Raw genomic sequence first — 25,366 nt, forward strand, 5'->3', positions numbered from 1 at the left:
GCTAGGCTGGCACCGGGCGAAGCCTGAGCTCCAGCATCACCTGGGGATGGCGGGCAAGGGATGCTGCGTGGAGCTTGGGGACCCCAGCATCCTGCATCCTTCACCCTGCTTCCCCTTTCCCACCCCACAGATGCCCCCTGGACCGTGCTGCTGGCCAGTGTGGACCCCGAGGTGACATCGGTGGCCGTGCGGGGCTTGGTCCCCGCTCGCTCCTATCAATTCCGCCTCTGTGCTGTGAATGATGTGGGCAGGGGCCAGTTCAGCAAGGACACAGAGAGGTGAGTGGTGCCTGGGGGTCTTGGGGGGTGGGGGGCTGGTGCAATGGGTGCTCACCCCTGGCTTGACCCCCATAGGGTGTCCCTGCCCGAGGAGCCCCCCTCTGCACCCCCCCAGAATGTCATTGCCAGCGGCCGCACCAACCAGTCCATCATGATCCAGTGGCAGCCACCCCCTGAGAGCCACCAGAACGGTGTCCTCAAGGGCTACATCATCCGGTGAGGGGTGGCATCCCATCCCTGGCATCCCAAGGTGCTGGTGGGGACACGGGCAGCTCTGACAGCCCCTGGTCCCCAGGTACTGCCTGGCCGGGCTGCCCGTGGGCTACCAGTTCAAGAACATCACCAACGCCGAGGTCAACAACCTGCTCCTGGAGGACCTCATCATCTGGACCAACTACGAGATCGAGGTGGCGGCGTACAACAGCGCCGGCCTGGGGGTCTACAGCATGAAGGTGACCGAGTGGACGCTGCAGGGAGGTAGGCAGGGCCTCGGCGTTCACCCCGTCGGCAGCGGGATGTGCCATGGGGGTGATGGACGCTGCGAACCCTGCCTCCATCCCGGCAGTGCCCACGGTGCCCCCGGGGAACGTGCAGACCGAGGCCACCAACTCCACCACCATCCGCTTCACCTGGAACCCCCCCAGCCCCCAGTTCATCAACGGCATCAACCAGGGGTACAAGGTGAGGGGTGATTCCTGAGGGTATCCCTAAAACCAGGGAGGGTTGGGAATTCCCCTTCCAGCCTTCACAAACTGGCTCAGCTCCTCCTTAACCCCCCTGACTTCAATTGGTTCCAGCCTGACAGTTAAAATAGTATTTACTGATGATATTTAACACTTGCTTGGGCTCAGAGGCTCCCCTGCTCTTTAATTAATTCCAAATTTGCAATTAATTCAAATTTACATTAATGAAATTGAATTAAAAACATTAAACTTGTTTCTTAATCCACTCAAAAGAAGTTCAGGAATTTAATTGCCGCTGGATGCGATAACCGGAGCAAGGCAGATATTTAACATTCTTATTAAATGCCACTTAGTATTTTTGATTAGTATTTTTTAGGGCCTAATTAGTATTTAATTAAGTAGCTATAGGCTATCTCGCACAATGGCAATTAAATGCCCAAACATCCCTCCTAAACACAGGCGATTACACTGTGTTATCAATGGGAGTTAATCACAGCACACGCTCCGCATCGGCTCGGAGGGGTAAACACGCACCATTAACAGCATCAAGTGTTCCCTGCACCCTTAATTGATATTTAATCAACTCTGAGTAAATAAGAGGAGGCCAGAGATGCGCAGAGGATGGTGTTTGTGGTGCTGATGTGTGTGGTGGGGATGCTGGTACCTGGCATCATCGTCCCAGCTGGCGGTACCCGGCATCATCGTCCCAGCTGGCGGTACCGGCATCATCGTCCCAACTGGTGGTACCTGCATCATCGTCCCAATTCCCTCTTCCTGCAGCTCATCGCCTGGGAGCCGGAGCACGAGGAGGAGGCGACGGTGGTGACGGTGCGGCCCAACTTCCAGGACAGCATCCATGTGGGATACGTGTCGGGGCTGCGGAAGTTTGCCGAGTACTTCACCTCGGTGCTGTGCTTCACCACGCCAGGGGATGGCCCGCGCAGCCCCCCCCAGCTGGTGCGCACCCACGAGGACGGTACGGGGAGGCTCCGTGTGCCCATGGGATGCATCTGGGGAGGGGGGGACGTAGCCTCACTGGGGATGCCCATGGGGGTGTGGAATGGGATGCTGTTGAGTCCCAGGAAGCCCTGTTCAAGGGGAGAAGGGGAGTCCCCTCCATGCGTGCTCCTTGTGGGTGTCCTGTGGGTGCTGTGTGCTGAGCCTGGGTGTCTTTGGGCAGTGCCTGGGCCCGTGGGACATCTCAGCTTCAGCGACATCCTGGACACATCCCTGAAGGTCAGCTGGCAGGAGCCACTGGAGAAGAACGGCATCCTGACAGGTAAGGGAGCATCAGCGGGAACCCAGCTCCTGCGTCGGTCCCCTTCCTCCTCCACAGCATCATCCCCTGGTCCCCTTCCCACCCTGTAGCATCTCGCCCTGGTCCCACTCAGCTCCGTGGGGTGGGCAGTGATGGGGGCTGACAGCACAAGGTGCATTCCAGGCTACCGGATCTCCTGGGAGGAATACAACCGCACCAACACGCGGGTGACCCATTACCTGCCCAACGTCACCCTGGAGTACCGCGTCACCGGCCTCACCGCCCTCACCACCTACACCATCGAGGTGGCTGCCATGACCTCCAAGGGCCAGGGCCAGCTCTCCTCCTCCACCATCTCCTCAGGGGTGCCTCCAGGTGAGTGTGGCACCGCAGGGATGCCAATGGGCCGGGGGCAAGTGGCCGGTGCCACCCACCCTGCCCTGTCCCTGCAGAGCTCCCCGGTGCCCCCACCAACCTGGGCATCTCCAACATCGGGCCCCGCTCCGTCACCCTCCAGTTTCGCCCAGGCTACGATGGCAAAACCTCCATCTCCCGCTGGCAGGTGGAGGCACAGGTATGGGGCAGCTCAAGGGGGGATAATGGGGCTTTGGGGGGCAGCTCACCCCATTCCCATCCCATAGGCAGGCCAGAGCGGTGAGGCTGAAGAGTGGGGGCTCGTCCACCAGCTGGCAAATGAGCCCGATGCCCGCTCCATGGAGGTGCCCAACCTGAAGCCCTACACCTACTACAGGCGAGTGGCCAGGGCGATGCTGCGGTGTCCTCCCAAGGGACCGGAGCCCCCTTTGTCCCCTTCCATGACCCCCCCTTTCTCCTTCCTCAGTTTCCGCATGCGGCAGGTGAACATTGTGGGCACCAGCCCCCCCAGCCTGCCCTCCCGGAGGATCCAGACCCTGCAGGCTCCCCCGGACATGGCACCCGCCAACGTCACCCTGAGGACAGCCAGCGAGACCAGCCTGTGGCTGCGCTGGATGGTGAGGGGGGACCATGGCTCATGTCCATGGGCGAGGGGCTCATAGGGGCTGTGGGACACCGTGACTGATGGGGCCATCTCTGCCGGATGGCTCCAGCCTCTCCTGGAGCAGGAGTACAACGGGAATCCCGACTCGGTGGGCTACAGGATCCGGTACACGCGCTTGGACGGGAGAGGGCAGCCAGCGTTGCACATCATCCATGACCGTGTGGAGCGGGAATACACCATTGAGGACCTGGAGGAGTGGACCGAGTACCGGGTACAGGTCCAAGCGTTCAATGCCATTGGATCGGGGCCATGGAGCCATGCGGTGGTTGGACGCACCCGGGAGTCAGGTACCACTGCCCACCCCGTGGCACCGGGCACCCACCCCAGTTAGATCTACCACTGACTTTTACCACCTCTGCAGTGCCCTCCTCTGGCCCCAGCAACGTGTCCGTGGTGGCCACCTCCTCCAGCAGCATGCTGGTCCGATGGAGCGACATCCCTGAGGCAGATTGCAATGGCCACATCCTCGGCTACAAGGTGAGCTGCTACCGTTGTGCCACCTCCAGGCAGTGATGCCAGCTCCATCCCGGCGCTGGCTGTGTCACACGGGTCTGTTGCAGGTGATGTACAAGGAGAAGGACTCGGATGCACGTGCCCGGTTCTGGCTGGCAGAGGGCAATGCCTCCCGCAGTGCCCAGCTGACCGGGCTGGGCAAGTACAGGCTGTATGAGATCCGTGTGCTGGCCTTCACCAGGATCGGTGATGGAGCCCCGAGCCGGCCCCCCGTCCTTGAGCGGACACTGGATGATGGTGGGTGGCAGCATCGTGGTGGGCAGAGACCCCCAAAGGGGGTGCTGGGGTGCCTAAGACCTTCCCATCCCATTCCTGGTGTGATCCCCCTATTCCTCTCTACTCACTTGTGCGCTCCCTGGTGAACCCCATCTCTCTCCTCCAGTGCCCGGGCCCCCCGTGGGGATCCTCTTCCCCGAAGTGAGGACCACCTTGGTGCGGCTCATCTGGCAGCCTCCTACGGAGCCCAACGGCATCATCCTGGGTAGGTGGGGAGCCATGCGGTTGCGCCGCGCTGGGATGGGGTGCCAGGGATCCGCGTGGGGAGGCAGAGCCCAGCTCCCTGTCATCCCCGGAGCATCGCAGACCCCAGGGCTGGTGTTTGCATGTGAGCTGCCCGGCGCAGGGAGCCGAACCCCTCACTGCTGGGCAGCGCATGGGCAGGGATGGAGGAGGGAGCCGTGCACGGGGGGACCCCAGGTCGGTGTCCCCTCCACCAGCCCCCCCGTGCCGCTCCCTCCCCGCAGCGTACCAGGTCTCCCATAGCCTCAACACCACCGCGGCCAGCGCTGCCGCCGTGGAGGTGCTGGAGCCCAGCGCCCGGCAGTACACGGCCACCGGCCTCCAGCCCGAGGCCACCTACTTGTTCCGCATCGCGGCGCAGACCCGCAAGGGCTGGGGTGAGGCGGCCGAAGCCCTCGTGGTGACCACGGAGAAGAGAGGTAAGGGGGCAGGGGGGTCCAGCCTATGGGGCTGTGCCCACAGGGTGCCCGCAGCGCCTCCAGCCCCTCGCCTCCCGCAGCCCGGCCGCAGCCCCCCGGGAAGCCGCTGGCGCAGCAGGAGGAGGTGCGTGCCCGCAGCGTGCTGCTGTCCTGGCAGCCGGGCAGCGACGGGCTCTCCCCTGTCCGGTTCTACACGGTGCAGAGCCGCGAGCTGCCCGACGGCGACTGGGCTCTGCACCCTGCCCCTGCCAGCCGCAACGCCACCGCCTTCGTCGTGGATAGGTGAGATGGGGGTGATGGAGGGTGATGGGGGGTGATGGGGAAATAGGGATGATGGGGAGGTGGGGGTGATGGGGAAATAGGGATGATAGAGGGTGATGGGGGATGATGGAGGGTGATGGGGAGGAGGAGTTGGGGGTGATGGAGGGTGATGAGGAGGTGGGGGTGATGAAGGGTGATGAGGAGGTGGGGGTGATGAAGGGTGATGGGGAGGTGGGGGAGATGGAGGGTGATGGGGAGGTGGGGGAGATGGAGGGTGATGGGGAGGTGGGGGAGATGGAGGGTGATGGGGAGGTGGGGGAGATGGAGGGTGATGGGGAGGTGGGGGAGATGGAGGGTGATGGGGAGGTGGTGTCTCTGGGTGATCTGAAGGCCCTTTCCAACCCAAACCCTTCTGTGATCCTATGAAGGGTGGTTTATGGGGGTCGCCCACTGGCTTCACTGTCCCCACACAGGCTGAAGCCCTTCACCTCCTACAAGTTCCGTGTGAAGGCAACAAATGACATCGGGGACAGCGAGTACAGCGAGGAGTCGGAGTCGCTCACCACTCTGCAGGCGGGTCAGCACCTCCTGGGACAGGGCGAGAGGGGGTTCCCCCCTTTCCCTGGGCATCCCTGGAGCCTCATCACCCACTTCTCCCGCACAGCCCCCGAGGAAGCCCCCACCATCCTCTCTGTCACCCCGCACACCACCACATCCGTGCTCATCCGCTGGCAGGTACTGCCCTGTCCCCTCTGCCCTGCGCGGGGCCACAGGACGGGCCACCGGCCCCATGGGAGCAGCCCCTCATTGTCCTCCCCACTCAGCCCCCGGCCGAGGACAAGATCAACGGGATCCTGCTGGGTTTCCGCCTGCGGTACCGCGAGCTGGTGCCCGACAGCCTGCGCGGAGGCTCCCTGCGTGGTATCGGCAGCCCCGGCGCCACATGGGCACAGCTCACCCGTGAGTGCTGCTGGCCCCAGAGGGCCTGGGGATGCGGGGCTGGGGGTGACCCAGTGGTGGCGGGTGCAGGATGGAGCATCCTGTGCTCCGTGGTCTCTCCTGGGTACCAGCCTGGAGATGTCGGGCTGGGTAGCACCTGCTCTATGCCCCCAGGTCTGTGGTCACCGATGTGCCTGTCTAATGTCAGCAGCTCAGTCCTGCTGTGCTCAGCTCCAAGTCCCTGTAGTGCAGGTGTCCATGTGTCCACCTAACATGGGTGTGATGTCCTGTTGTGTGTGTCGGGGTGCGCTGCTGTCCTCAGACCCCAACGGGAACAGGGTCTGCTCCACGGGCAGCAGGGACATGAGTGACAAGGGCACCATGTCCCCTCCATCGCTCTCCATTGCTCCCCATGGAGACCTTGATGCCCAGACCCAGCTTGTGCCGCTCAGGGGCTCCTTGGTGCTGTGACAGCCCTGTTGGCACCTGAGGGTGCCAGCGCGATGTCAGGGGTGGGCAGCCATGCAGGGGTGGGTGCTCGGAGGTGGGATCCCACCCGTGCCATGGCACTAATTGGTTGCTGCTCTCCCTGCCCCATGGCTCCCAGCCGTCTACGCCGTGCACAACCTCAGCGAGGTGTCCCTCACCCAGTACGAGCTGGACAGTAAGTCACTGCTCCCCCTGCCCCTCCGTGCCGTCCCCTGCATGCTCCCCACTGCCACCCTCTGTGTGTGCGTCCCCTCTGCCTGCCTGAGCTGCAGAGTGAGCCCAGGAACACCTCTGCCTTCCTCTCGTGCTGTTCCTTGGAGACACCCCCTTTCTACCCAGCAATGGGAGGAGCTGCTCGGTCTCCTGGGGGTCTCAGGACCTCCCCACAGCAGCGGGGACCCCGCTCACCCCTTTCCCCCACAGACCTGAGCAAGCACCGGCGCTACGAGATCCGCATGAGCGTGTACAACGCGGTGGGCGAGGGCCCCCCCAGTCCCCCCCAGGAGGTGTTTGTGGGTGAAGCGGGTGAGTACCCAGTGGGTGCCCCATGCTCCCGCGTGTGTGCCAGGCCAAGGGATGCCCCCAGCATCAAGGAGGGGCTTTCTCGTCCCCGGGCCTGCAGGGATGTGACTCTGTCCCCTCCCTCGGCACAGTGCCTACCGCTGCACCGCGGAACGTGGCGGTGCAGGCGGCCACGGCCACGCAGCTGGATGTGACCTGGGAGCCGCCACCCGTGGAGAGCCAGAACGGGGACATCCAAGGGTACAAGGTACCGCCGCTGAGCTGGGACCGGGGGGGGGGGGGGGGGTGGATCCTGGGGGATGCTGGGTGTCATCGGTGGGTGCTGAGCTCCCCTGAGTGATGCTGTGAGTGTGGGTGAATCTGGGCCGGTTTTGGGTGCTCGGGGAGATGCTGCGCGTCCTGTTGGCAGTGCGGGGAGACATCGGGAGCCCCATGCCGGTGCCAGGCGGTCGCAGGGCGGCAGGTGGCGCCCTCGGTCCTGGGATGCAGCCGGGATGCTCAGCTCCATCCTTTAGGAGCCTCCACTGGAGCAGCTTCTCCAAGCCCCTGTGTCCAACCTGGCCTTGAGCACTGCCAGGGATGGGGCAGCCACAGCTTCTCTGGGCACCCTGTGCCAGCGCCTCAGCACCCTCACGGTGCGGGGAGGGTGAGAGGGGGCTGGATCCCTGCATCCCCCCGCTCCCCTCCTCCCTCCTGGCAGATCCACTTCTGGGAGGCGCAGCGCCAGAACGGGAGCGAGCGGGTGAAGACGCTTTTCCTGCCGGAGCGCGGCGTGAAGCTGAAGAACCTGACGGGGTTCACCTCGTACTGGGTCAGCGTGGCCGCCTTCAACGCCGCGGGAGACGGGCCCCGCAGCGCCCCGGTGAAGGGGCGCACGCAGCAGGCAGGTGGGGCCCGCGGCACGGCTCCCCCCGGCCCCTCGCGGTCACACCAGCACCTTCCTACCCCTTATCTCCATGGGGAGGCGTCTCCGTGGGTCCAGCTTCTAGGGGTGCTCAGTTGATGCCTTCATCCCGGCTCCTGCTCCCAAGCAGACATCAGATACCCCAGAGGGTTTGTGCACTGGGGACACATGGAGAGGAAAGTCTCGGCTGAGATTTGAGAAGGATGAAGGTCTCAGAAGGACAGCCAAGCAGACTCATCCCCTGAGCCATGCATGGTAGCCTGGCAGGGTCTTTGACTCCATCCCCACCACAATGCAGGGGAGAGGCATTGGGGTGGGGTGAGATGGTTTATCACCATCACCAACAAATGTCCCAGCCCCATTAAGGTGGAGACAGGGAAAGGGGCTGGATTCATGCTGGGAATGTCCAGCGGAAGCACTGAGCTGGCCCCATCCACTCTCCTCCTATAGCCCCCAGCGCCCCAGGATCCATCCGGTTCAGTGAGCTGACCACCACATCGGTGAACGTGTCCTGGGAGCCACCGCCGCTGCCCAACGGCATCCTTGAGGGCTACCGGCTGGTCTATGAGCCCTGCATGCCCGTGGATGGTGAGGGCATGGCCGGGGTGCCAGGGGGAGCCGGGTGGGCTCTGGGAAGGACCCGGCTCAGCCTCCATCCCTGCAGGCATCAGTAAGATCGTGACGGTGGACGTGAAGGGGAACAGCCCTCTGTGGATGAAGGTGAAGGACCTGGCCGAGGGCGTCACGTACCAGTTCCGAATCCGGGCCAAAACCTTTGCCTATGGGCCAGATGTTGAAGCAAACATCACCACGGGGCCTGGGGAAGGTATGGGGGGGATGCTGTGTTGGGGTAAGGGAGGGGATGCAATGGGGACCAGCCCCACTGGGGCTGGCTTGGTGTGTGCAGTTTGTACCCGCGTGCCTCCAGCTCTGCTCTGGTCCCCAGGTGCCCCTGGTCCCCCTGGCGAGCCCTTCATCTCCCGTTATGGCTCAGCTATCACCATCCACTGGTCCAGCGGGGACCCCGGCCAAGGGCCCATCACCAGATACGTCATCGAAGCCCGTCCTTCAGGTACTGCAGCTCTGCTCTGCTTTCTGTCCCCACCTTGGATGGGTTCAGGGGAAAGGGAAACTGAGGTAGGGAGCGCTGAGCTCTCCCAGGCCACGCAACAGGATGGGTTGGAATTAGGACATGGACGTCTGGGGAGTCAGCTGTGTGCTGGTCCATGAGGACCATGCTGCTGGGGCTGATGGAAAGGAGCTGGTGAGCGGTGGAGCAGCACTCATTGATGCTGCTGCTCTTATGGGTACAGAGGTCCTGCTGCTCCCCCAGCCTCACCTCTCCTAAGCTCCCTCTCTCTTCCAGACGAGGGGCTCTGGGACATCCTCATCAAAGACATCCCCAAGGAGGTGACCTCCTACACCTTCAGCATGGACATCCTCAAGCAGGGGGTCAGCTACGACTTCCGTGTCATCGCTGTGAACGACTACGGCTACGGGATCCCCAGCACACCTTCCCCCTCCGTGTCAGGTAGCCAGTGGCCAGTATGGGGGTGACCCCATCCATTTCCCCCCCCCCAAGTGCTCATCCTCCTCTGATCCTCCCTGCTGTGCCCCAGCCCAGAAAACCAACCCGTTCTACGAGGAGTGGTGGTTCCTGGTGGTCATCGCCCTCGTGGGGCTCATCTTCATCCTCCTGCTTGTCTTCGTGCTCATCATCCGCGGGCAGAGCAAGAAGTACTCCAAGAAGTCAGACTCAGGTTGAGCACTGGAGGGTGGTGAATGGGACCCTCAAGGGGGGCAGAGCTCTGACCCAAGGCCAGGTTGGGCACAGGGGCTTGGAGCATCTTGCTTTAGTGGAAGGCGTCCCTGCCCGTGGCAGGGGTTGGAACTGGATGAGCTTTAAGGTCCCATCCAACACAAACCATACTGTGTTTCTGTGACCCCATCGAAGCCTCCCCGCCTGCCTTTGGGGTGAGTGGGACAGTGGGATCCTGCCTCAGGGCTCAGCTCCTCCTATGACATCCGATAAAGATGCTTTGGGCTTCCTGGAGGGAGCTGGGAGCTCCAGATGAAATAGTGGCTTGTCCTGCTGCGGCTCCGGAGGCAGGGCAGCCTCCAGTGCGGGCTCGCCAGAGGTCACTGGGATTACTCAAACACGGCTCTGTTTTCTTAGCTGTCAAGGCTCAAATTGTGGGGAAAATCCAGACCTCCCATTAAGCAAACAGAGCCGGGAGCTGGAGGCGATGGGGCCGGTCGGGCAAGAGCCAAAGCAGGCTCAGCACGGCCGCAGCGCTGGCACGAGGCTGATGCTTGGCTGTGGTCTGTCCCCACCGGAGCTGGCACAACCCTACCAGGGCCATTCCAGGTCCAGGTGTGTCCCCACACACACACACACACACACACTCTGGGGAGGGTTCTGGGGGAGCCTGAGCATCCTTTTCCTCAGGGAACAGCTCCAAGGCGACGGCCCTGAACCATGGTGAGATGGTGAGCCTGGATGAGGGCAGCTTCCCAGCCCTGGAGCTCAACAACCGGCGCCTCTCCATCAAGAATTCCTTCTGCCGCAAGAACGGCATCTACACCCGGTAGGAACCCGCTGGGCAGGGGGGACCTTTCATCCCTGCTCCATTGTGGGGTGGCAATGGGGCTGGGGAGGGCTGGCGTCCCACAGGATTGACCTCATTCTGCCCAATGCCATTTGCTGAAGCCCCTGCACCAGCCTGCTGTGCCAGGATGCGGAGCAGCCTGAAAAGCTGGGAATCCCTAAGAGCCCACGGACAGGCTCTTTGGAGGGCCTGGACGTGGCTTTAAGGATGCTCCCCGAGCCTGTCCCGTGGATTGGCTGGGCTCATCCCTGTGTGGCAGAGCCCCAAGCGGGGACCTGCACTGAGCATCCCTCTGCTCCCAAGGTCCCCACCACGGCCCAGCCCCGGCAGCCTCCACTACTCGGATGAGGATGTGACCAAGTACAATGACCTGATCCCTGCCGAGAGCAGCAGCCTGACCGAGAAACCCTCTGAGGTGTCCGACTCTCAGGTGCCCACCCAGGAGATGGGGATGTGGGACACAGGGACACAAGGAAAGGATGGACAGTGCTGGGAGCCCTCCCTGAGCACCAACCCCGCTCTCTGCCCACCACCACGCACATCCTGCTGTGCGCTTGGGAAAGGCAATGCTGGTCCTGCTCTCCTGCGTTTTTAGGGAGCAGCATCCCCTGCGGCTTCGTGACGCGGAGCCAAGGCAAAGCTGGCACAGCCCCTGGCTTGTGCGCTGGGGACGTGGCACCGTGGGGTGCACCCAGGGCTGCTGAGGACAGGGGATGGGAAGGCAGCGGGGTTGGGACCCGTCCTGCTGCCCGGTTACTGGTGGCAACCCTGGAAAATGGCATTTTGTCTCATCCTGGAGCCAGGGGCATCTGTGGCCATGGGCAGCTCCCACGGGGACCACGGGAGCATCACCCCGCATGGATGCTGGCTGCTGAGTCCCAAGACCAGGCTGAACCCAAGGGCCACTCCTTGGGGTGCTGTCCCCAAGCATGGGGGTGCCCAGCCCCAGCGGTTCCCCCCTCGCTGCCTGCCCTGGCCGTGGCTTTGCAGATGCCGGCCCCGCTCCCCGCTGCCGGCTCGGGGCTCGAGTGGCTCTTTGAGGAGCTGTGAAGAGCGGCGGGAGCTGGCGCTGGCCCGGGGCAGCTTCCCCACGGCCCTCAATGGGCCCTTTGTGCGCATGGAGGAGGCTGAATCCAATTACAGCCAGCGGGAAGGCAGCGCCTCCCCAAAACACCTCCCGCCTCCGGGAGGGGGGGGGGGAGCACGGCCCCAGGGACCCCCCGAGGGGCCCCATTGCCCTTTTGTGTGCGCTCTGTTTAGCTTTAGAAAGCAGCAGAAACAACCCCAGCGGTGCCGCAGCCCCGCAAGGCTTTTGGGATGCGCTCCCCAGCATCCCTCAAGGAGCCGGTTTGGGGGGGGGGGTGATGCCCCTCACTCTGCGCTCATTCTCTTATCCCCTTCTTTAGGGCAGTGACAGCGAGTACGAGGTGGACCCCGGCCACCAGAAAGCTCACTCCTTTGTGAACCACTACATCAGCGACCCCACGTACTACAACTCGTGGCGCCGGCAGCAGAAGGGCATCTCTCGGGCGCAGGCTTACAGCTACACCGAGAGCGACTCCGGCGAGCCCGACCCCGCCGCCCTGCCCAACAGCACCTCCACGCAGCAGGGCAGCCTCTTCCGGCCCAAAGCCAGCAGGACTCCCACCCCCCAGACCCCCGGTAACCCCCCCAGCCAGCCCGGGACCCTGTACCGCCCGCCCAGCAGCCTGGCCCCCGGCTCCAGAGCTCCCATCGCCGGGTTTTCTTCTTTCGTTTGATGTTGAAACAGAAGCGGAACACGGGAGAGAGGAAAATATATCTAAAAAAAAAAGGGAAAAAATAAAGGAAAAGCCCCCGAAATTAAGGAATAAAGCAGCGAGGAGGAGGAAGAGGCCGAAGGGCTTGGGGCCATGGGGGATGTTTGCTTCCCTGCGGAGCCGAACCCAGCTCTTCGTCTGTGTTATGGATTGCTCAGCCAAGGAGGGCTGGGAATGTTCGCAGGATCGCACCGGACTTCGCCCTCGGGACCTGCAGTGCTGGGGTCCCTATGGGGTGCTGGGGATCTCACCGTGCCAAACTCTGGCCCCTCCGTTTGTGGTCCCCCCAGGACGTGGGGACAAGCGGGGGTGACACAGAGACCCCAACTCAAAGCCTCTGGATATGGAACCCCAACCCAGGACCCCCCAGCCTTTGGTAAAAGGGGCACCCACATGCGAGGAACCCAGGGGACAACCGATTCCTCCTTCCCTTGGTGCCCAGGACTTGAACCCCAGGAGCCCCCTGCCGGGGTGCACATGGTGCTGATGCCCCCCCCTGATTTTGCACCCTGGATGAGGCTCAGATGGGGCGATGCAGCAGCCAGACCCCCCCCCTCCTCTGCATTGCTGGTGGTTTGGGGTCTCTTTCAATGGGGTTTTGTTCAAGGGAGCACAAGGGACATGCGATGGGTGGTGATGCCCAGGGGGGGTCTGGGGCTGTTTTGGTGCATAGCAAACCCTCTCAGTGCCTACTGCTGAGCCGAGGGAGATGCAAATAAACAGCCTGAGGATCAGCGGCTCTCACTTCTCTGTCACCCTGCTGGCATGTGTCTGTCCTGCTCTCCTACCTGGGCTTGTGTCAGCCCTACGGCACCATGGAAGGAGCCAGGCAGAGGTGCGGGGCCAGGATGTGGCTCAGAATGGCACGGGGAGCAGTGATGGATGTATCCCTGCAGGTTTCCATCCCACTGGGGTCTGTAGCTGGAGGGGAAAGGGTGACCCAATGGTGGGATGGGGAAGGAGGGAGGTGGATGGATGCACCGGGTGCTTTTGGCATCACCAGCACTGGAGGCTTCTCCTGGGGTGGTTTCCACCCTCGCTGCCTGCTCTGCCCTTCAGGTCTGGCAGGAAAATCCGGGTGATGGGGTTGGGTTCCATCACCCGTCACCCCTCCAGCAGCAAACAGTGTGGGGATGGAGGGGAGGGGGATGTGGAGCTAAGGGAGGGGGGCTCAGCCTCGTGCCAGCTCTGGCTTCCTTGCTTGGGGGCTAGAGGACCAGGGGCTTGAGCCCCTTGTAGGCACATGCCTGGACCCTCACCCTGGTGTGAGCAAGGGTCTGGGCAGAAATGAGGGATGCTGGTGTCATCACTGCCAACAAGCTACTGTCCCCATGGCACATGGTGGTGGCCATGGAGCCACATCCGGTGGGTGACTCATCTGACCTACTTGGAAGCTGGTGCTATAGGGTGCACAGCACCCAGGGGTGCCCGTCCACAATCTGGGCAGCAAAGGGAGCCCCAGCCACCCCACTTGGGTGGAGGTGTTTGCAAGGGAACAGAGCATAGGCAAACCCTGCCCTTTGTTTGCAGCCTGGCTCCAGCCCCAGGCATCCTGATCGGTGCAAGAGAGACCTTCCTGCCACGGGCTGGGACATGGGGCAGAGCAGGTCTGGGGAGTTGAGTGGCACAGGCGAGCTCCCCATGTGAGGGATGCTCCTTGTGCAAGAGATAATCCCCATGCAAGGGATGCTTGAGGTGCCCGTGTGGGGCCTGCATGTGCTCCCCAGCAGCCAGGGCAGAGCAGAACCCAAGCCCTGCTGCCTACCCCAGCCCAGTTCATCTCCAGCTATGAGGAGGAGAAGCCAGAGGGTGCAGCAGCATCCGCAGCAGGTTTGGAGCTGGCACTGGGCCGGGTGATGAAGCCACCAGTGTGGCTGTGGCCGGAGCACCGGGGCCCTGCGGCAGTGATGGTGGCAAACACAGAAGGAGCACTTTCTATTGTGGGTTCCCACAGCGCAAGGATGCAGCACCCGAGGAAGTGGCACATCCCACATCCCACATCCAACCGTGGCTCTGCTCCGCGAGGAGCCTCCCTGGCTTGGTCCAGGAGCCAGCCAGGGCACAAAGCCCAGTGTGGGCACAGCAGAGATGGGCTGAGTGCCACTGACACCACTGGGAGCTCTTGTTCACTTGCGCTGCCTCAGTTTCCCCACGGCACAGATACAACCGGCCTGGCTGGGCTTGCGGGGGAAGATGCTGTGCTCCCTGCCAAGCACAGCCACCTCTTTCCCCACTCTGCTGCCACAACCAGCTCTTCCCTAAAGTCCCTCCAGGCAGCACTGTGCTGCCTGCACCCTGCCTGCGCTGCCAGGTCTCTGTGCAGGGCGAGCTGTCGGCAGCAATCAGTCCCTGAGGACCGAATTGGCCTTGACACATCCCCTGACTGCTGCTCGGCGGAGCCCTGCGGTTCAGCCAAGGGCAGAGCTCCGCTTGCTTATCAGGACTGGGCGAGCCAAGCGGGACAGAGCGGAGAAGCTGCATCCCAGACCTTGCCCTGTGGATGGGCAGCCCTGGAGCGGTACCCGCTCGCTGCCCCTGCTGTGATGGGGAGATGTGTGCCGGGGATGAGGGTGGTGACCTCTGGGCTGAATCCCATGAGTTATCGTGATGTATCCCGGCTGCAGCCTGTTGGTGTTGGAGGAGCCAGGTACTAACAGTTTGTTTGCCAGGTTAGGATTGGATCAAGCGTGGAGTAAAGAGAATACACTCGGTGTGGGCAGTGGAGGAGCAGCAGCCCGGCAGCCTGGGCTCTCCTTTCCCTCCAATTCCCCCCGAGCACAGCCGAGTGTCCCCACCTTTCCCTTGCCATGGGGACAGGAACAGCCCCTCCTGCCGTGACTGGGACTCAGTGCATCCTCAGAGCCCCACATGCCCCAGGCCTTGCCACCTCCCATGCCGTGCCAAGGCTGCAGGGCTCCCGGAGGCAGGATGAATCCTTCTGGGACAGCAGGAAGAGGAGAGTGATGGAGAAGGTGGATCCAGGTCTCTACACCCTTTCCTGCACGTGTGGGTGCCCGCTATGACCAAAGGGGTCCCTGTGCCAAAGCTGTGCCAGGGCAGGTGCTTTCCATGGGCGCTGCTGATGCCCCAGCACAAGCCAGGGTGGCTGCAGCAGGGCCAGGTGATGGGTTCCCAGGCAGATAATGGGTTGTGTGAGCCTGTTCCCTGGCCAGGGGAGCGTCCCTGCTGGGAATTGCAGCCATCTGCACCACAAGCCTGCCCACAGCAGGCTCCAACCTGTGCACGGCTCGTCCTGGCACCCATGGGTGCTGAGCGGGTGATGCCCCTCAGTAAGCCGGGTAACCGCTCCTCCCTGGGAGAACAGCATGGAAAGGGGGCTCTGGGGAAGCATCAAGCTCTCTCTGCAGCATCTCCAAGGCGGTGTTGGCAGACAAAGCTGGCAGCGCTGAGGCAGGAGGAGGGGATGGGGCTGCCGGGAAACTCGGGCGCTTCTCCCTGCTCTGCCTCTCAAAGCGCTTTTCAAGGCCGTTCTTTCTTCTCTGCTTTCAAAAGCCGCTGAGAAGCAGTAAAAGGAACCGGTGACGGGTTCAGGGAGGGGGGCAGCGATGCAAGCACCCACTCCTGAGCCCCCCAGCACCCAAACCCTGCTGCTGGCTCCAGCCCTGGGGCTCTGCATGGCCTGAGGCTGCAGACGAGAGGAGAGGGAAGGGGCCCTGTCCCTCTGAGGCAGTTTCTCAAGCTGAGTGGGTGCTGCTCTTCCCAGCCGGAGTCAGGGCAGCCCATGGGAGCCTTCCCCCACCTCCCGCTGATGTTAATCCCTCCTGACCGGGCTGTCTCAGCCAGCTCCGTGCTCCCATGACAGCGTCAGGTGAGGCGAGCAGCGCTGTGATTAACGGGTGAGCAGAGCTGCTGCTGGGGGCTCAGGCAGACCCTCCTCCTCCTCACCTGCCAACAAACCCCTGTTGCACCCAGCGGTGGCTCCCAGGGGACCCTCCTCAGCTGTGAGCACGGGGCTCTGCCTCTTGCCTCGGTATGCCCATATGGAAAACAAGGAAGATCAAATTTGCCAAACAAACCGGCTATGGAAATGGAACTGCTGCGAGACAAGGAAGCAGCGCGGCCTGGAAAGGCGACGGCAGGCACTGGTGTGGTGGTGCTGGACACCGGGCTGCGGGCTGAGGTTGTGCCCTGGGTGGTTCGGCCACGGTGCCAACAACAGCTCCTCCACAGTGCCAGGAGCAGCAGCTCCATGGTTATGCCGTGAGCAGCCTCCTGCCCTTCCCATGGAGGGAAGCGTCTGCTCTGGGTGAGCCATCGAAGCATCCAGCTGCTGCTAAAACCAAGGCCCCTGAGCTGGTGCTGGGGAATGGAGCTCCTTGCACCACTGCCAGGAGACATCTTCGGGCCCTGCAGCACTGTGTCCCAGCCTCCGAACCCCCAGGGTGGCACGGCCGGGGGACCCCAGGGCCCCATTCGCCACCCCCCTGCCCCAGCCCGGCTCCCTCGAAGAGCTGGCAGACGCTCCAGAATACACGAGAAACGCCGCATTAGGCAGATTCGGGATAATCTTGTCTCTCCCGCCCCTTTTCTCCCACAAAGGTCTCCATTTAATCCCCGAGAGCAGCTCTGAAGCCCTGCACTCTCCCTTTCAGCGCATCGCAGGGCACGGGGGGAGCACAGGGAGCCCCAGCATCACCTCCTGGCCACACATCACCCAATGGAGCCTCGGCCTGGGGGAGCCCCTGGCCCCTCGACGGGGTTGGAGCAGCGGGGCTGGGTGGGGACAGAGCTGGGGGGCTGAGGAGTGTGGGGTCACGGTCACAGCTGCGACAGGGACATCAATGCTGCCCTGGGGCTGCGCCCGCCACCTCCCGCAGATCAGGTCGGCTCTTAATTCCCCTTAATTAAATAGAACCGGACACCCCCTGCTTCTGCCCATCCTCCCTTCTCCCTGGGGTGCTGCCAGCCCCTTGCTCTGCCCTCGGGGACCCCACTCAGGACCCCCCCAAAGGGAATGGACCCGGGACCCCCCCATCGCTGGCCCAGGAGGGGCTGCAGACCCCACTCGGGGTCTCCATTCATGACACGGGCTGGGACAAGAAACACCCCCCCACCGCCCCACTCGGGTTTGAATGGAGGGTATGGGACTGCCCAGTGACGTGGCGCCGCGCCATTGGCCCGGGCGGGGCGATGACATCATGCCCGCCGCCGCGGTTTGGGGGGGGCAGTTTCGTTCCGGCTCGGCTCGGCTCGGCCATGGACCGGCAGCGGGCCCCGGTCGCGCAGGTACGGGGGGGATGAGGTTCAGCCCGGTGCGGGTCGGTACGGTACCGTACGATGCGATACAATACAATACAATACGGTACGGCTCGGCTCGGTACGGGAGGAGGCAGCCGGGCCCCGGCTCGGCTATTGTCCAGCGGCGGGCGGGGTCCCCGGGGCTGCCCCAAACCCCACTCCGGTACCGTTCTGCGGGCGGCGGTGCTCCCGTTACCCCCTTCCCCGCCCGTCCGTGGGGCCGGTCCGTCGGGCGAAGGAGTTAACCGGATGCGGCTCCGTGTTTGCCCAGCGTGGGGCACCGGGCGGCTCACCCCGCCCCGGCGGCAGCGATCGCGCCTCGTTCCGTCCGGTCCCACCGGCGGGTTGCGGTGTCCGGAGCCGGCCGTGGCCGCGGCCGGGGCGGTGGCTGCCCGCGGCCCTTCTCGGAAAGGTTGATCCGCCCCGCGCTGGAGCGGGTCCAGGGGCACCCCGGGGCTGGGCACCGCGGGTGCTGAGTCAGGGCCGCCCGAAATCCCCTCCCCGGTTCATCATCCCGCTGCCCGGGAGCGGGGCTTCCAGCCGGGCTCCCCGCCCTGCGCTCCATCCCTGCTGTTCCCGTGGCTGCTCCCACAGCAGACGCTGGCTCCCAAACCCACCCCGGTGCTGCGGGAGCCGGTGGGGCGCGGGACTCGCCCTGGGTTGACCCCGGCGGTGGCTGCGTTCAGTATAGATGTTTCCGAGTGCCGAATCTATGGATTGGGAAGGGAGCTGGGATCGTTAATGGTCTGCGGGAGAAATTGAGGCATAGAGCGAAGGGAACACGAGTCTCTGCGCCTCGGGACAGGGCTTGCTGCCTAGCTGGGCACCCAGTAAACAAGTCTGTTTAGCACACAGCTCCCCCGGATACCATGGAGAGAATCCAGCTGAGACTTAACACCGGGGAGCTTCAGTGGGTTTGGCTCCAGGGGGCTGGAAGAGCAGCGCTGGCCTCAATCCCCATCCCCGGGACCGGCCACCCAACGCCATCCCATGGGCTAACCCAGCCGTGGGGCTCCATCCCCACCGGGCAGACCCGCGCTGCTGCCGGCCCCGTTGTGCTGACCGCGGCGGTCTCTCCCTTTGTTCCCTGGTTTTGTGGTGAGCGCAGCACAGACGCCGTGGTTGTGCCCCCCCCCTCCTCGCCCCGAGCTGGGCGCTGCGGGGTGCCGGGCCCTGCCCGCAGGTCGGGTGCGTGGCCGGGCTGTGGGACATGCGCCTGTTTACTTCCCGTCCATCGCAGCGAAAACCGCAGGAATCTGGAGGTCGGGAGGTTCTGTTTAGCCCCTGTATCCTGCCGGAGCCCGGCCAGCCCCTGTTGTTGTGAGAGATGGAGCCAGGGCCAGCGAGGAGATAACCTTTCCCCTCGGCAAGGGTCCCCTCCTCGTCCTGCAGAGCCGCCGGCTGGTTCGTGGCCCCGTCGCAGGAGGATTTATGGTCCTGTGCGTGTTCTGGCGTGTCCTGCCAAGAGTTCTGTGCTGAACTCTGGCTAGCTCCTCGTTGTTGGCAGCTCCTTGGGGAGCGCTGCTCTCCTTCTGGCACCGGTGCGCCGGTGCTGGGGTGCTGAGTTCCCAGCTTGGCGGCGAGCGGTGTGCCGGCAGCCCTGGCCAGAGCCGAGCTTCTCCTCCCACCCTGGTGAGCCGTCTGCTGGCCTTGGCTTTGAGGCTCGCCGCCGGCTCACTTTCCACTTCCAGAGGTGCTGCCGGGGCTGCTCCGTGCATCCCAGGGCTGAACTTCACCAGCGCCCCAATGCCAGGGACAGGACCAGACCTGTCACCGCGCCGGGAGGAGGCTGTCACCGGGGCGCCCGGGCTGCCCGCGCCAACAGCACCGCCTGCCCCCGGGTCCTGGGAAGAGTCGCTGGGGAGCTCCATGTGAGGGTGTGACAAGGGGCTGGTCCCCTCCCGGAGCCGGCGGTGGCAGGGTGTGATCCGTGCCCTGTCTGCCAGGCAGCAACATCAAAGGGCCACATGAGCCAGATCCGGATCCCCGACCGGTCCAGCGCAGCCCCTGCCCCAGCGCCCAGCAGGGTGGGGAGAGCATCCTCTGATCTCTGGGCTGGAGGGTGCTGCCTGGGGTGCTGTGCACGGCAGAGCTCGTTTGGAGCCGGCCGGGCTGGCTGGGATGCTTTCCCTCTCCCAGCCTGTGAGCGGGATGAGCCGGGGGCAGGATGTGTGGGAGCGCGGCTGGACCCACGTATCCCCCCTTGTGTGCACTCATTCACGGGGGTCCTTCTTTAAGCTGCTTGTGCCTCAGTGGGTGCCTGGTGCTGAGCAGGGTGAGAGGGGGAGGATGTAGGGGTCTTGTGGGAAGCCTGAACCATGAGGGCTCACAGCCCCAGGGCTGTCCCACCCTCCACACTGGCTGCAGGATCCGCTGTCCTGCAAGAAGGGTGAAATCATGCCCATGGGGACCTGAAGCTCTCGCTCCTTGGAGCCTGTGGTTCCAAAGGGCTGAAATGTGGGAAGAAGCGCATGTTCTGTCAATACACTTCATCCCTCTTGTCCTCAAGCCAGACTTGCAGGTCTCATTCCTCCCCTTTCCCGAAGTCCTGCAGGGACTTGGCTGTGCTCTGGGCTCCCTCCAGGATGGCAGCGCTGCCAGCCTGCCTGCCTGCGCAGTCTCTCGGGTTACAGAGCTGCTTTCCCTGGTAGGTAGCTTGAGAGGCAGCAGCAGCGAGGCTGCCCTGGCCTGGTTTCCTTTGTGAAAGCACCACAGTGGGAATGTCACAGGATCCGCTCTCCCTGAGGAAGAGGAGGAGAACAGAGCTCTGTGTCCAGCTCCCCTGGGCAGGACGGGGCTGGCAGCCAGGCAGCAGCATCCCATTGCTCCGCCATCACCTCTTGGGGTGAGTGGGGAGCAGAGAGTTGAGGGATGGGGGAGACTTTGCCCACTACAAAAAGGCTTCGTGGGCAGGAGCATCAAGGGGGGCCTTGGCGGCTGGTTTGGAGCTGTGAGGGTGATGGAGAGCTGCTGGCCGGGGAGGCTGCTGCAGCGCCCTGGGGATGCTCCAACCTCCCGCTGGCCCCCAAGCCAAGGCTTGCGAAGTATCTCGCAAATGCTGGAGTTGGCCTCGAAATCCAAATAGGAGGGCAGGACAGTCCCCAGATGGCCTAAATCAGCAGCACGGTTGCCTGGCCCAGCCGGGGAGCTCGCCGGGAGTGTTTGTTTTATGTAAAACCAAAGGCTGCAGGAATGCCGGCCTGGAAGCAGATCGGCAAGGGGAGAGCGGCTGTGCCGTGCACACGGGTGAGATCCTGGCTCTTGCTTTGAGGGTGTGGAGAAGGCAGAGTGGTTGTGTTTGTTCCCACAACTGCTAAGGATGAACTGGATGCTCCCCACGTTCCGCAGGCCAACCCTGGCTGGCTCTGTGCGGAAGTGCTGCATGGAAAGGCGAGGCACTGGGACTTTGCCCCCATGTATGGGGTCAGAGTCCCTCCTTCTGCAGCCTGCATGAGCTCCTGCTGCTTTAGGGGGGGGCAGACGGATGTCACAGGGCAGGTTTGGGGTGGGATGTGGGGCAGAAACCCTCCCCTAGCTGTGCCAGGAGCTCGGGGCGGATGCTGTGGTCCCCTGCAGTGTCCAGTGAGCAGGTACAGGAGCGGGTGGTGCTGTGATCGCTGCCCTGCAAAGCCACTCAGCTGCACCGTGGGGCTGGATGGGCAATGCTGGGGATGGGGTCCCCCCCCAAGGCTCACACCGAGCACTGACATCAGCCCCTTCCCCGTGCGTGCCACGGGGCCGCGGTGTCGCCGGCGGTGCCCGAAGGGAGGAAGCGTGTGGCTGAGCCCTTCCTCCCCATCAGCCTCCCCCGGCACCACCTGGGGCTGCCCGGCGCCAGGGATGCGGTGACGTAGTCCCTGTCCCCTTCTGTGCGGGCAGGACCACTGGTGACACTGAGGTGGCCGTGGGAAGGAGAAACAAGGCTCTTCCCACATCCTGCTCAGCCACCGTCATCTCTGCTGCCACCCCTGAGTCACAGCGGGGACAGTGAGGTGGCCGGGGTACGGCCACAGCATGGAGGGGTTTGGGGTGCTCAAAGGCTGTGTCCCCATATCCCCATCCTGCCCGGTGTGAATGGTACCCGTGGGGTGCCTGCCCGTCCCCATCCTGGCCCCCCCCAGCACGCTGCTTGCCTGGCGGTGCCTCCCAGGGGCTCTACGCCCTCCTCACACACTTCCTGCCGTCTGTTTCCAATTCCTCCTGGCGTTTGCTCCTCCCTGCTTGCTTCCAATTAAAAAAAGGGGGAAAAAATATCCCAGGCATCTTCTCAGCGCGCGGCTCCCGGAGGCTCCGGTGAGCTGGGGCTGTGCGGGAGGGGATGGTGGGTGCCTGCGGTGCCCCACATCCCTTTTGGTGCCTATTCATGTGGGGCAGAGGGTTGGGGATCATCCTGCAACATCCCTGCGCCCAGGTCTTTCTCTTGTGACCCTTCCTGTCTGCTCCACCGATCGGGTTTGGGACCCACTCGATCAGAGGGTGTGGGGAGCTGGGGGTGTCTGAGGACACGTCCCCGTGAATGATTCCACATATGGATGCTATTCCCAGGGGAGCAGAGCGGATGTCATGCACGGGGTCATGGGACTGGTGCCGGCAGGGCTGTACCCATTCATGTCCTCCAAGCCTGACCATGCCCCTCTCTGCTGTCCCTTAGGAGTGACCCCTTGTGAGGCCGGCGGGATCCCAAGCGCAGCGCATCCCTGTGAGCACCGCCCGGCTCCGTCTCGGCCGCCCCGGCGCAGCCCCCGTCCCACCGCGGCGATGCCGATCCTCAAGCAACTCGTGTCCAACTCTGCCCACTCCAAGCGGCGCTCCCGGGCGGACCTGACGGCCGAGATGATCAGCGCGCCGCTGGGCGACTTCCGCCACACCATGCACGTGGGGAGGGCAGGGGACGCCTTTGGGGACACCTCCTTCCTCACCAGCAAGGCTGGGGAGCCGGGGATGGAGCCGGGCGAGGAGCCGGGAGCCTCCAAGCCCAGCCTCCTGTCCCGCCGCTTCCGCAGCAGCAAGCGCTCGCAGTCGGTGACGCGAGGGGACCGCCGGGACATGCTGGGCTCGCTGCGGGACTCGGCGCTCTTCGTCAAGAACGCGGTGTCCCTGCCCCAGCTCAACGAGAAGGACGTGGACCGGAGCGCGGGGCAGCTCCCCAAGAGCCTCTCCTCCAGCCCCGTCAAGAAGCTGCCCGAGGAGGGGAGTCCCGAAGAGCAGCAGCGTCCAAACGGGGCGGCCGCGGGGCCGCTGAGCCCCGGCTTGGACGAGCGCGACTTCGGGGACATCACGGAGCTGCCCGTGGTGGTGGCCAAGAGCGGGGCGGGCATGAAGCACGCCGAGTCCATCATGTCCTTCCACATCGACCTGGGGCCCTCCATGCTCGGCGACGTCCTGAGCATCATGGATAAGGAGCAGTGGGAGCAGGATGAAGACCCTGAGGCGGAGGAGAGCCGCGAGGAGGAGGAGGATGAGGAGGATGCCGCCACCCTGCCTGGCTCCCCGGCAGCATTCCCAATGAGCCAGAGCCCGTCCCGCGGCGTTCGCTGCCCCCCCAGGGACAGCAGTTCAGGGCCAGAGGAGCGCAGCCCCGTCCCTGTGCCCCTGAGCCAGCGGGGGGGGCCCCCAAAACGCCCCGACAAGGAGTTCTCATTCGCTGATGAAGATGATGATGAGATCAGAGTATAAGAGGCGGGCGCTGAGGGCTTTGGTTCTCATCCGCGGTGGTTGGACACGGGGCTGAGTGTCCCCGGGTGGCACTGGGGGGACTTGACTCATGCCTCCTTCCCTCTCCCCATCCCAGCAGGACAGTGCTCAGCTCCTGGGAATGGGGACACCGACACCCCCGGGGAGCTGCGGCACGTCCTGGGAGGGGAAAGCAGACTCTGTTTCAGTTCTTTCTGTTGGACTTTGGATATTAGCTTTTCTTCTGCCCCCTCTTGCCCATGTAAAGCAATATAGGGCCGGCCAAGGCGAGGCTTCCGAGTTTTAGCCCCTTTAGTAATATATTTTTTTCCACCGTACCGTTTTTACTGCTCTCTGATTTGTACTTTTCCTTACTCTCGCTTTTGGTTTTAATGGAGGGGAGGTTTCCCATGAGGAAGGACTTGGCTCGGGAGCTCAGATGAGGCTCCGACTCCCTGGGCTTCCGGGGGACTTCCGACAGACCAAGAGCCTCCAGCCCTGTGCTGTGATGGGGGCTCGCTCCACATCCCTCCGATGGATGGATGGATGGATGGAAGGAAGGATGGATCCATCCCGGATGCTTGACACTACAAATGGGGGGATGCTCCTGGCCATCCCTGCCTCCGACTGCTCCCAGGGATGCTGATGGGAGTGTGGGTCTGTCCCCTGTGAGCCAGGCTGAGCCCTGAGGTGTCTGTGCTGGGCAGCCCCTGTTGTGGCATTGCTCTGCCCGGGCAGTGCTGACACGGGCCTGGTGCAGGTGCTTCAAGAGCAGGTTTTATACCATGTATGTACAAATGCAAAGAATAAAAGGAACCGGTAGTGACTGCAGTGCCCTGAGTTCCTGGGGGGTGGTGGTGGGGGGGATATGTTGGACCCTGCTGCATGCAGGGACCTGGCTTTGTGCTGTCACCGTCCCCAGCCCCTGTCCTGCTGCTCCCACCATCCCTGCCTGGATCCTGCCTGGCAGATTGCCCCTGGCCAGTGCTGTGGCCCCTACAGAGGCCATGCTTTATCTGCCCTGTGGTGGGAGGAAGCGGGTGAGCTCCCACTGACCGGATCTGGCTCTGGGCTGGGACCCTCCGGCCAGGCTGGATCCTGCCAAGGGATGGCTCTGCCAAGATGCTGCTCTGCTCCTGCAGCCCCATTCCCTGCCAGCCAGGGAGCGATGGCTGAGCAGGACCGGCTGTCCTGGCTACTCCCATCCCATGGCTCTGCCCCTGCGGCAAGCAGGATTCCCTCACTAGAGGCGGGTGGGGAGGATGGATCCTGCCCTGGATGCTCCAGTGCTCCCGGTGGGCTCTCCCCTGGTGAGGCCGGTGGGAGCGGGTGAGTGCTGTGCCGCAGTGGGGACACAATAGGGTCCTGTGCGTGTGCCAGGGCCGATGCAATGCCCCGTGGTGTGGGACATTGGGCTATTGTCTGGGATGGGAGAACAACAGCAGCTGCTCTGAGCTCACCGGGCTGCCTCTGCCCCGGTCACTGCAGCACAGCCCCAGTGTCCTGTGCCAGCATCCCCTGCCCTGAGCTGATGGTGCTGGTCCCTGCATCTGCGAGGCCACCAGGCTGCTGGGGAGGGGGGGACCTGGCTCTGGTCCCTTACTGATGCTCTCATGCAAAGCAATGGGGCAGGGTAGGTCACTGGGGTTTGAACCCCGTGCTCCCTGGTGGTGCAGGGAGGGGAGAGGCCCTCGGGTGACCCAGCACCGGCCGCCTGCGACTGTCACTTGGCAATGGTGATCTCTGTGACAACTGTCAGCTCCAGCCTCCCGCTCGGCAGCACCGCGCTGCCGCGAGCCGACGGGGCAGAAAGAGCCCTCTGTGGGATTGAGGTTACCCCAGGAATGGGCTCCTCCCTGCAAGGGTGCTGAGGCGCTGGCACAGGGTGCCCAGAGAAGCTGTGGCTGCCCCATCCCTGGCAGTGTTCAAGGCCAGGTTGGACACAGGGGTTTGGAGCAAGCTGCTCTATGGAAGGGGTCCCTGCCCGTGGCAGGGGTTGGAGCTGGAGGAGCTTTAAGGTCCCTTCCATCCCAAACCACTCTGATTCTATGCCACAGCCGCACTCAATGGGAACAATGCCATGGGTCCTGGGTCCTGGTTACAGTGCCAGCAGCACCCGCAGCCTCCCCAGCCCCTCCATCCGACAGCACAGGGTGGACACCTCAGCACGGGACCCGGGGCGTGCGTGAGCCGTGGCTGCTC

General features: G+C 63.6%; 2 protein-coding genes across 2 annotated transcripts in view; both read left to right on the top strand.

Moving 5' to 3' along the window:
- Positions 1–12,270, top strand: part of SDK2 (sidekick cell adhesion molecule 2) — a 42,420-nt gene extending 30,150 nt beyond the window's left edge. Inside the window, exons 15-45 of the mRNA XM_061455220.1 lie at positions 131–278; positions 354–494; positions 574–755; positions 844–959; positions 1,742–1,937; positions 2,142–2,240; positions 2,403–2,594; positions 2,672–2,793; positions 2,861–2,970; positions 3,061–3,211; positions 3,308–3,545; positions 3,620–3,735; positions 3,819–4,008; positions 4,154–4,252; positions 4,515–4,709; positions 4,790–4,991; positions 5,444–5,547; positions 5,635–5,705; positions 5,795–5,930; positions 6,517–6,573; positions 6,822–6,923; positions 7,052–7,167; positions 7,621–7,807; positions 8,275–8,412; positions 8,489–8,650; positions 8,771–8,896; positions 9,191–9,355; positions 9,444–9,584; positions 10,274–10,412; positions 10,737–10,863; positions 11,840–12,270. Coding sequence (XP_061311204.1) covers positions 131–278; positions 354–494; positions 574–755; positions 844–959; positions 1,742–1,937; positions 2,142–2,240; positions 2,403–2,594; positions 2,672–2,793; positions 2,861–2,970; positions 3,061–3,211; positions 3,308–3,545; positions 3,620–3,735; positions 3,819–4,008; positions 4,154–4,252; positions 4,515–4,709; positions 4,790–4,991; positions 5,444–5,547; positions 5,635–5,705; positions 5,795–5,930; positions 6,517–6,573; positions 6,822–6,923; positions 7,052–7,167; positions 7,621–7,807; positions 8,275–8,412; positions 8,489–8,650; positions 8,771–8,896; positions 9,191–9,355; positions 9,444–9,584; positions 10,274–10,412; positions 10,737–10,863; positions 11,840–12,193 — 4,622 coding nt within the window. The 3' untranslated portion in view covers positions 12,194–12,270. The remainder of the gene's footprint in view (positions 1–130; positions 279–353; positions 495–573; positions 756–843; positions 960–1,741; positions 1,938–2,141; positions 2,241–2,402; positions 2,595–2,671; positions 2,794–2,860; positions 2,971–3,060; positions 3,212–3,307; positions 3,546–3,619; positions 3,736–3,818; positions 4,009–4,153; positions 4,253–4,514; positions 4,710–4,789; positions 4,992–5,443; positions 5,548–5,634; positions 5,706–5,794; positions 5,931–6,516; positions 6,574–6,821; positions 6,924–7,051; positions 7,168–7,620; positions 7,808–8,274; positions 8,413–8,488; positions 8,651–8,770; positions 8,897–9,190; positions 9,356–9,443; positions 9,585–10,273; positions 10,413–10,736; positions 10,864–11,839) is intronic.
- Positions 12,271–17,366: 5,096 nt separating this feature from the next.
- Positions 17,367–23,990, top strand: CDC42EP4 (CDC42 effector protein 4). Its single transcript, XM_061455221.1, has 2 exons — positions 17,367–17,479; positions 22,143–23,990. Exons 1-2 carry the CDS (start codon positions 17,392–17,394, stop codon positions 23,165–23,167), a joined length of 1,113 nt encoding a protein of 370 aa, XP_061311205.1. The 5' UTR covers positions 17,367–17,391; the 3' UTR covers positions 23,168–23,990.
- The last annotated feature ends 1,376 nt before the right edge of the window (positions 23,991–25,366 follow it).

The sequence above is a fragment of the Pezoporus flaviventris genome, unplaced genomic scaffold, assembly GCF_033815535.1.
Source record: "Pezoporus flaviventris isolate CSIRO_AGI_PZ_B2104156 unplaced genomic scaffold, CSIRO_AGI_Pfla_v1 ptg000020l, whole genome shotgun sequence".
Lineage (NCBI taxonomy): Eukaryota > Metazoa > Chordata > Aves > Psittaciformes > Psittacidae > Pezoporus > Pezoporus flaviventris.

Coding starts and splice junctions, on each gene's coding strand:
- CDC42EP4 (XM_061455221.1), top strand. CDS start 17,392: ATGCCCGCCGCCGCGGTTTGGGGGGGGCAGTTTCGTTCCGGCTCGGCT. Junction 17,480..22,142: donor AGCGGGCCCCGGTCGCGCAG/GTACGGGGGGGA, acceptor GCTGTCCCTTAG/GAGTGACCCCTTGTGAGGCC.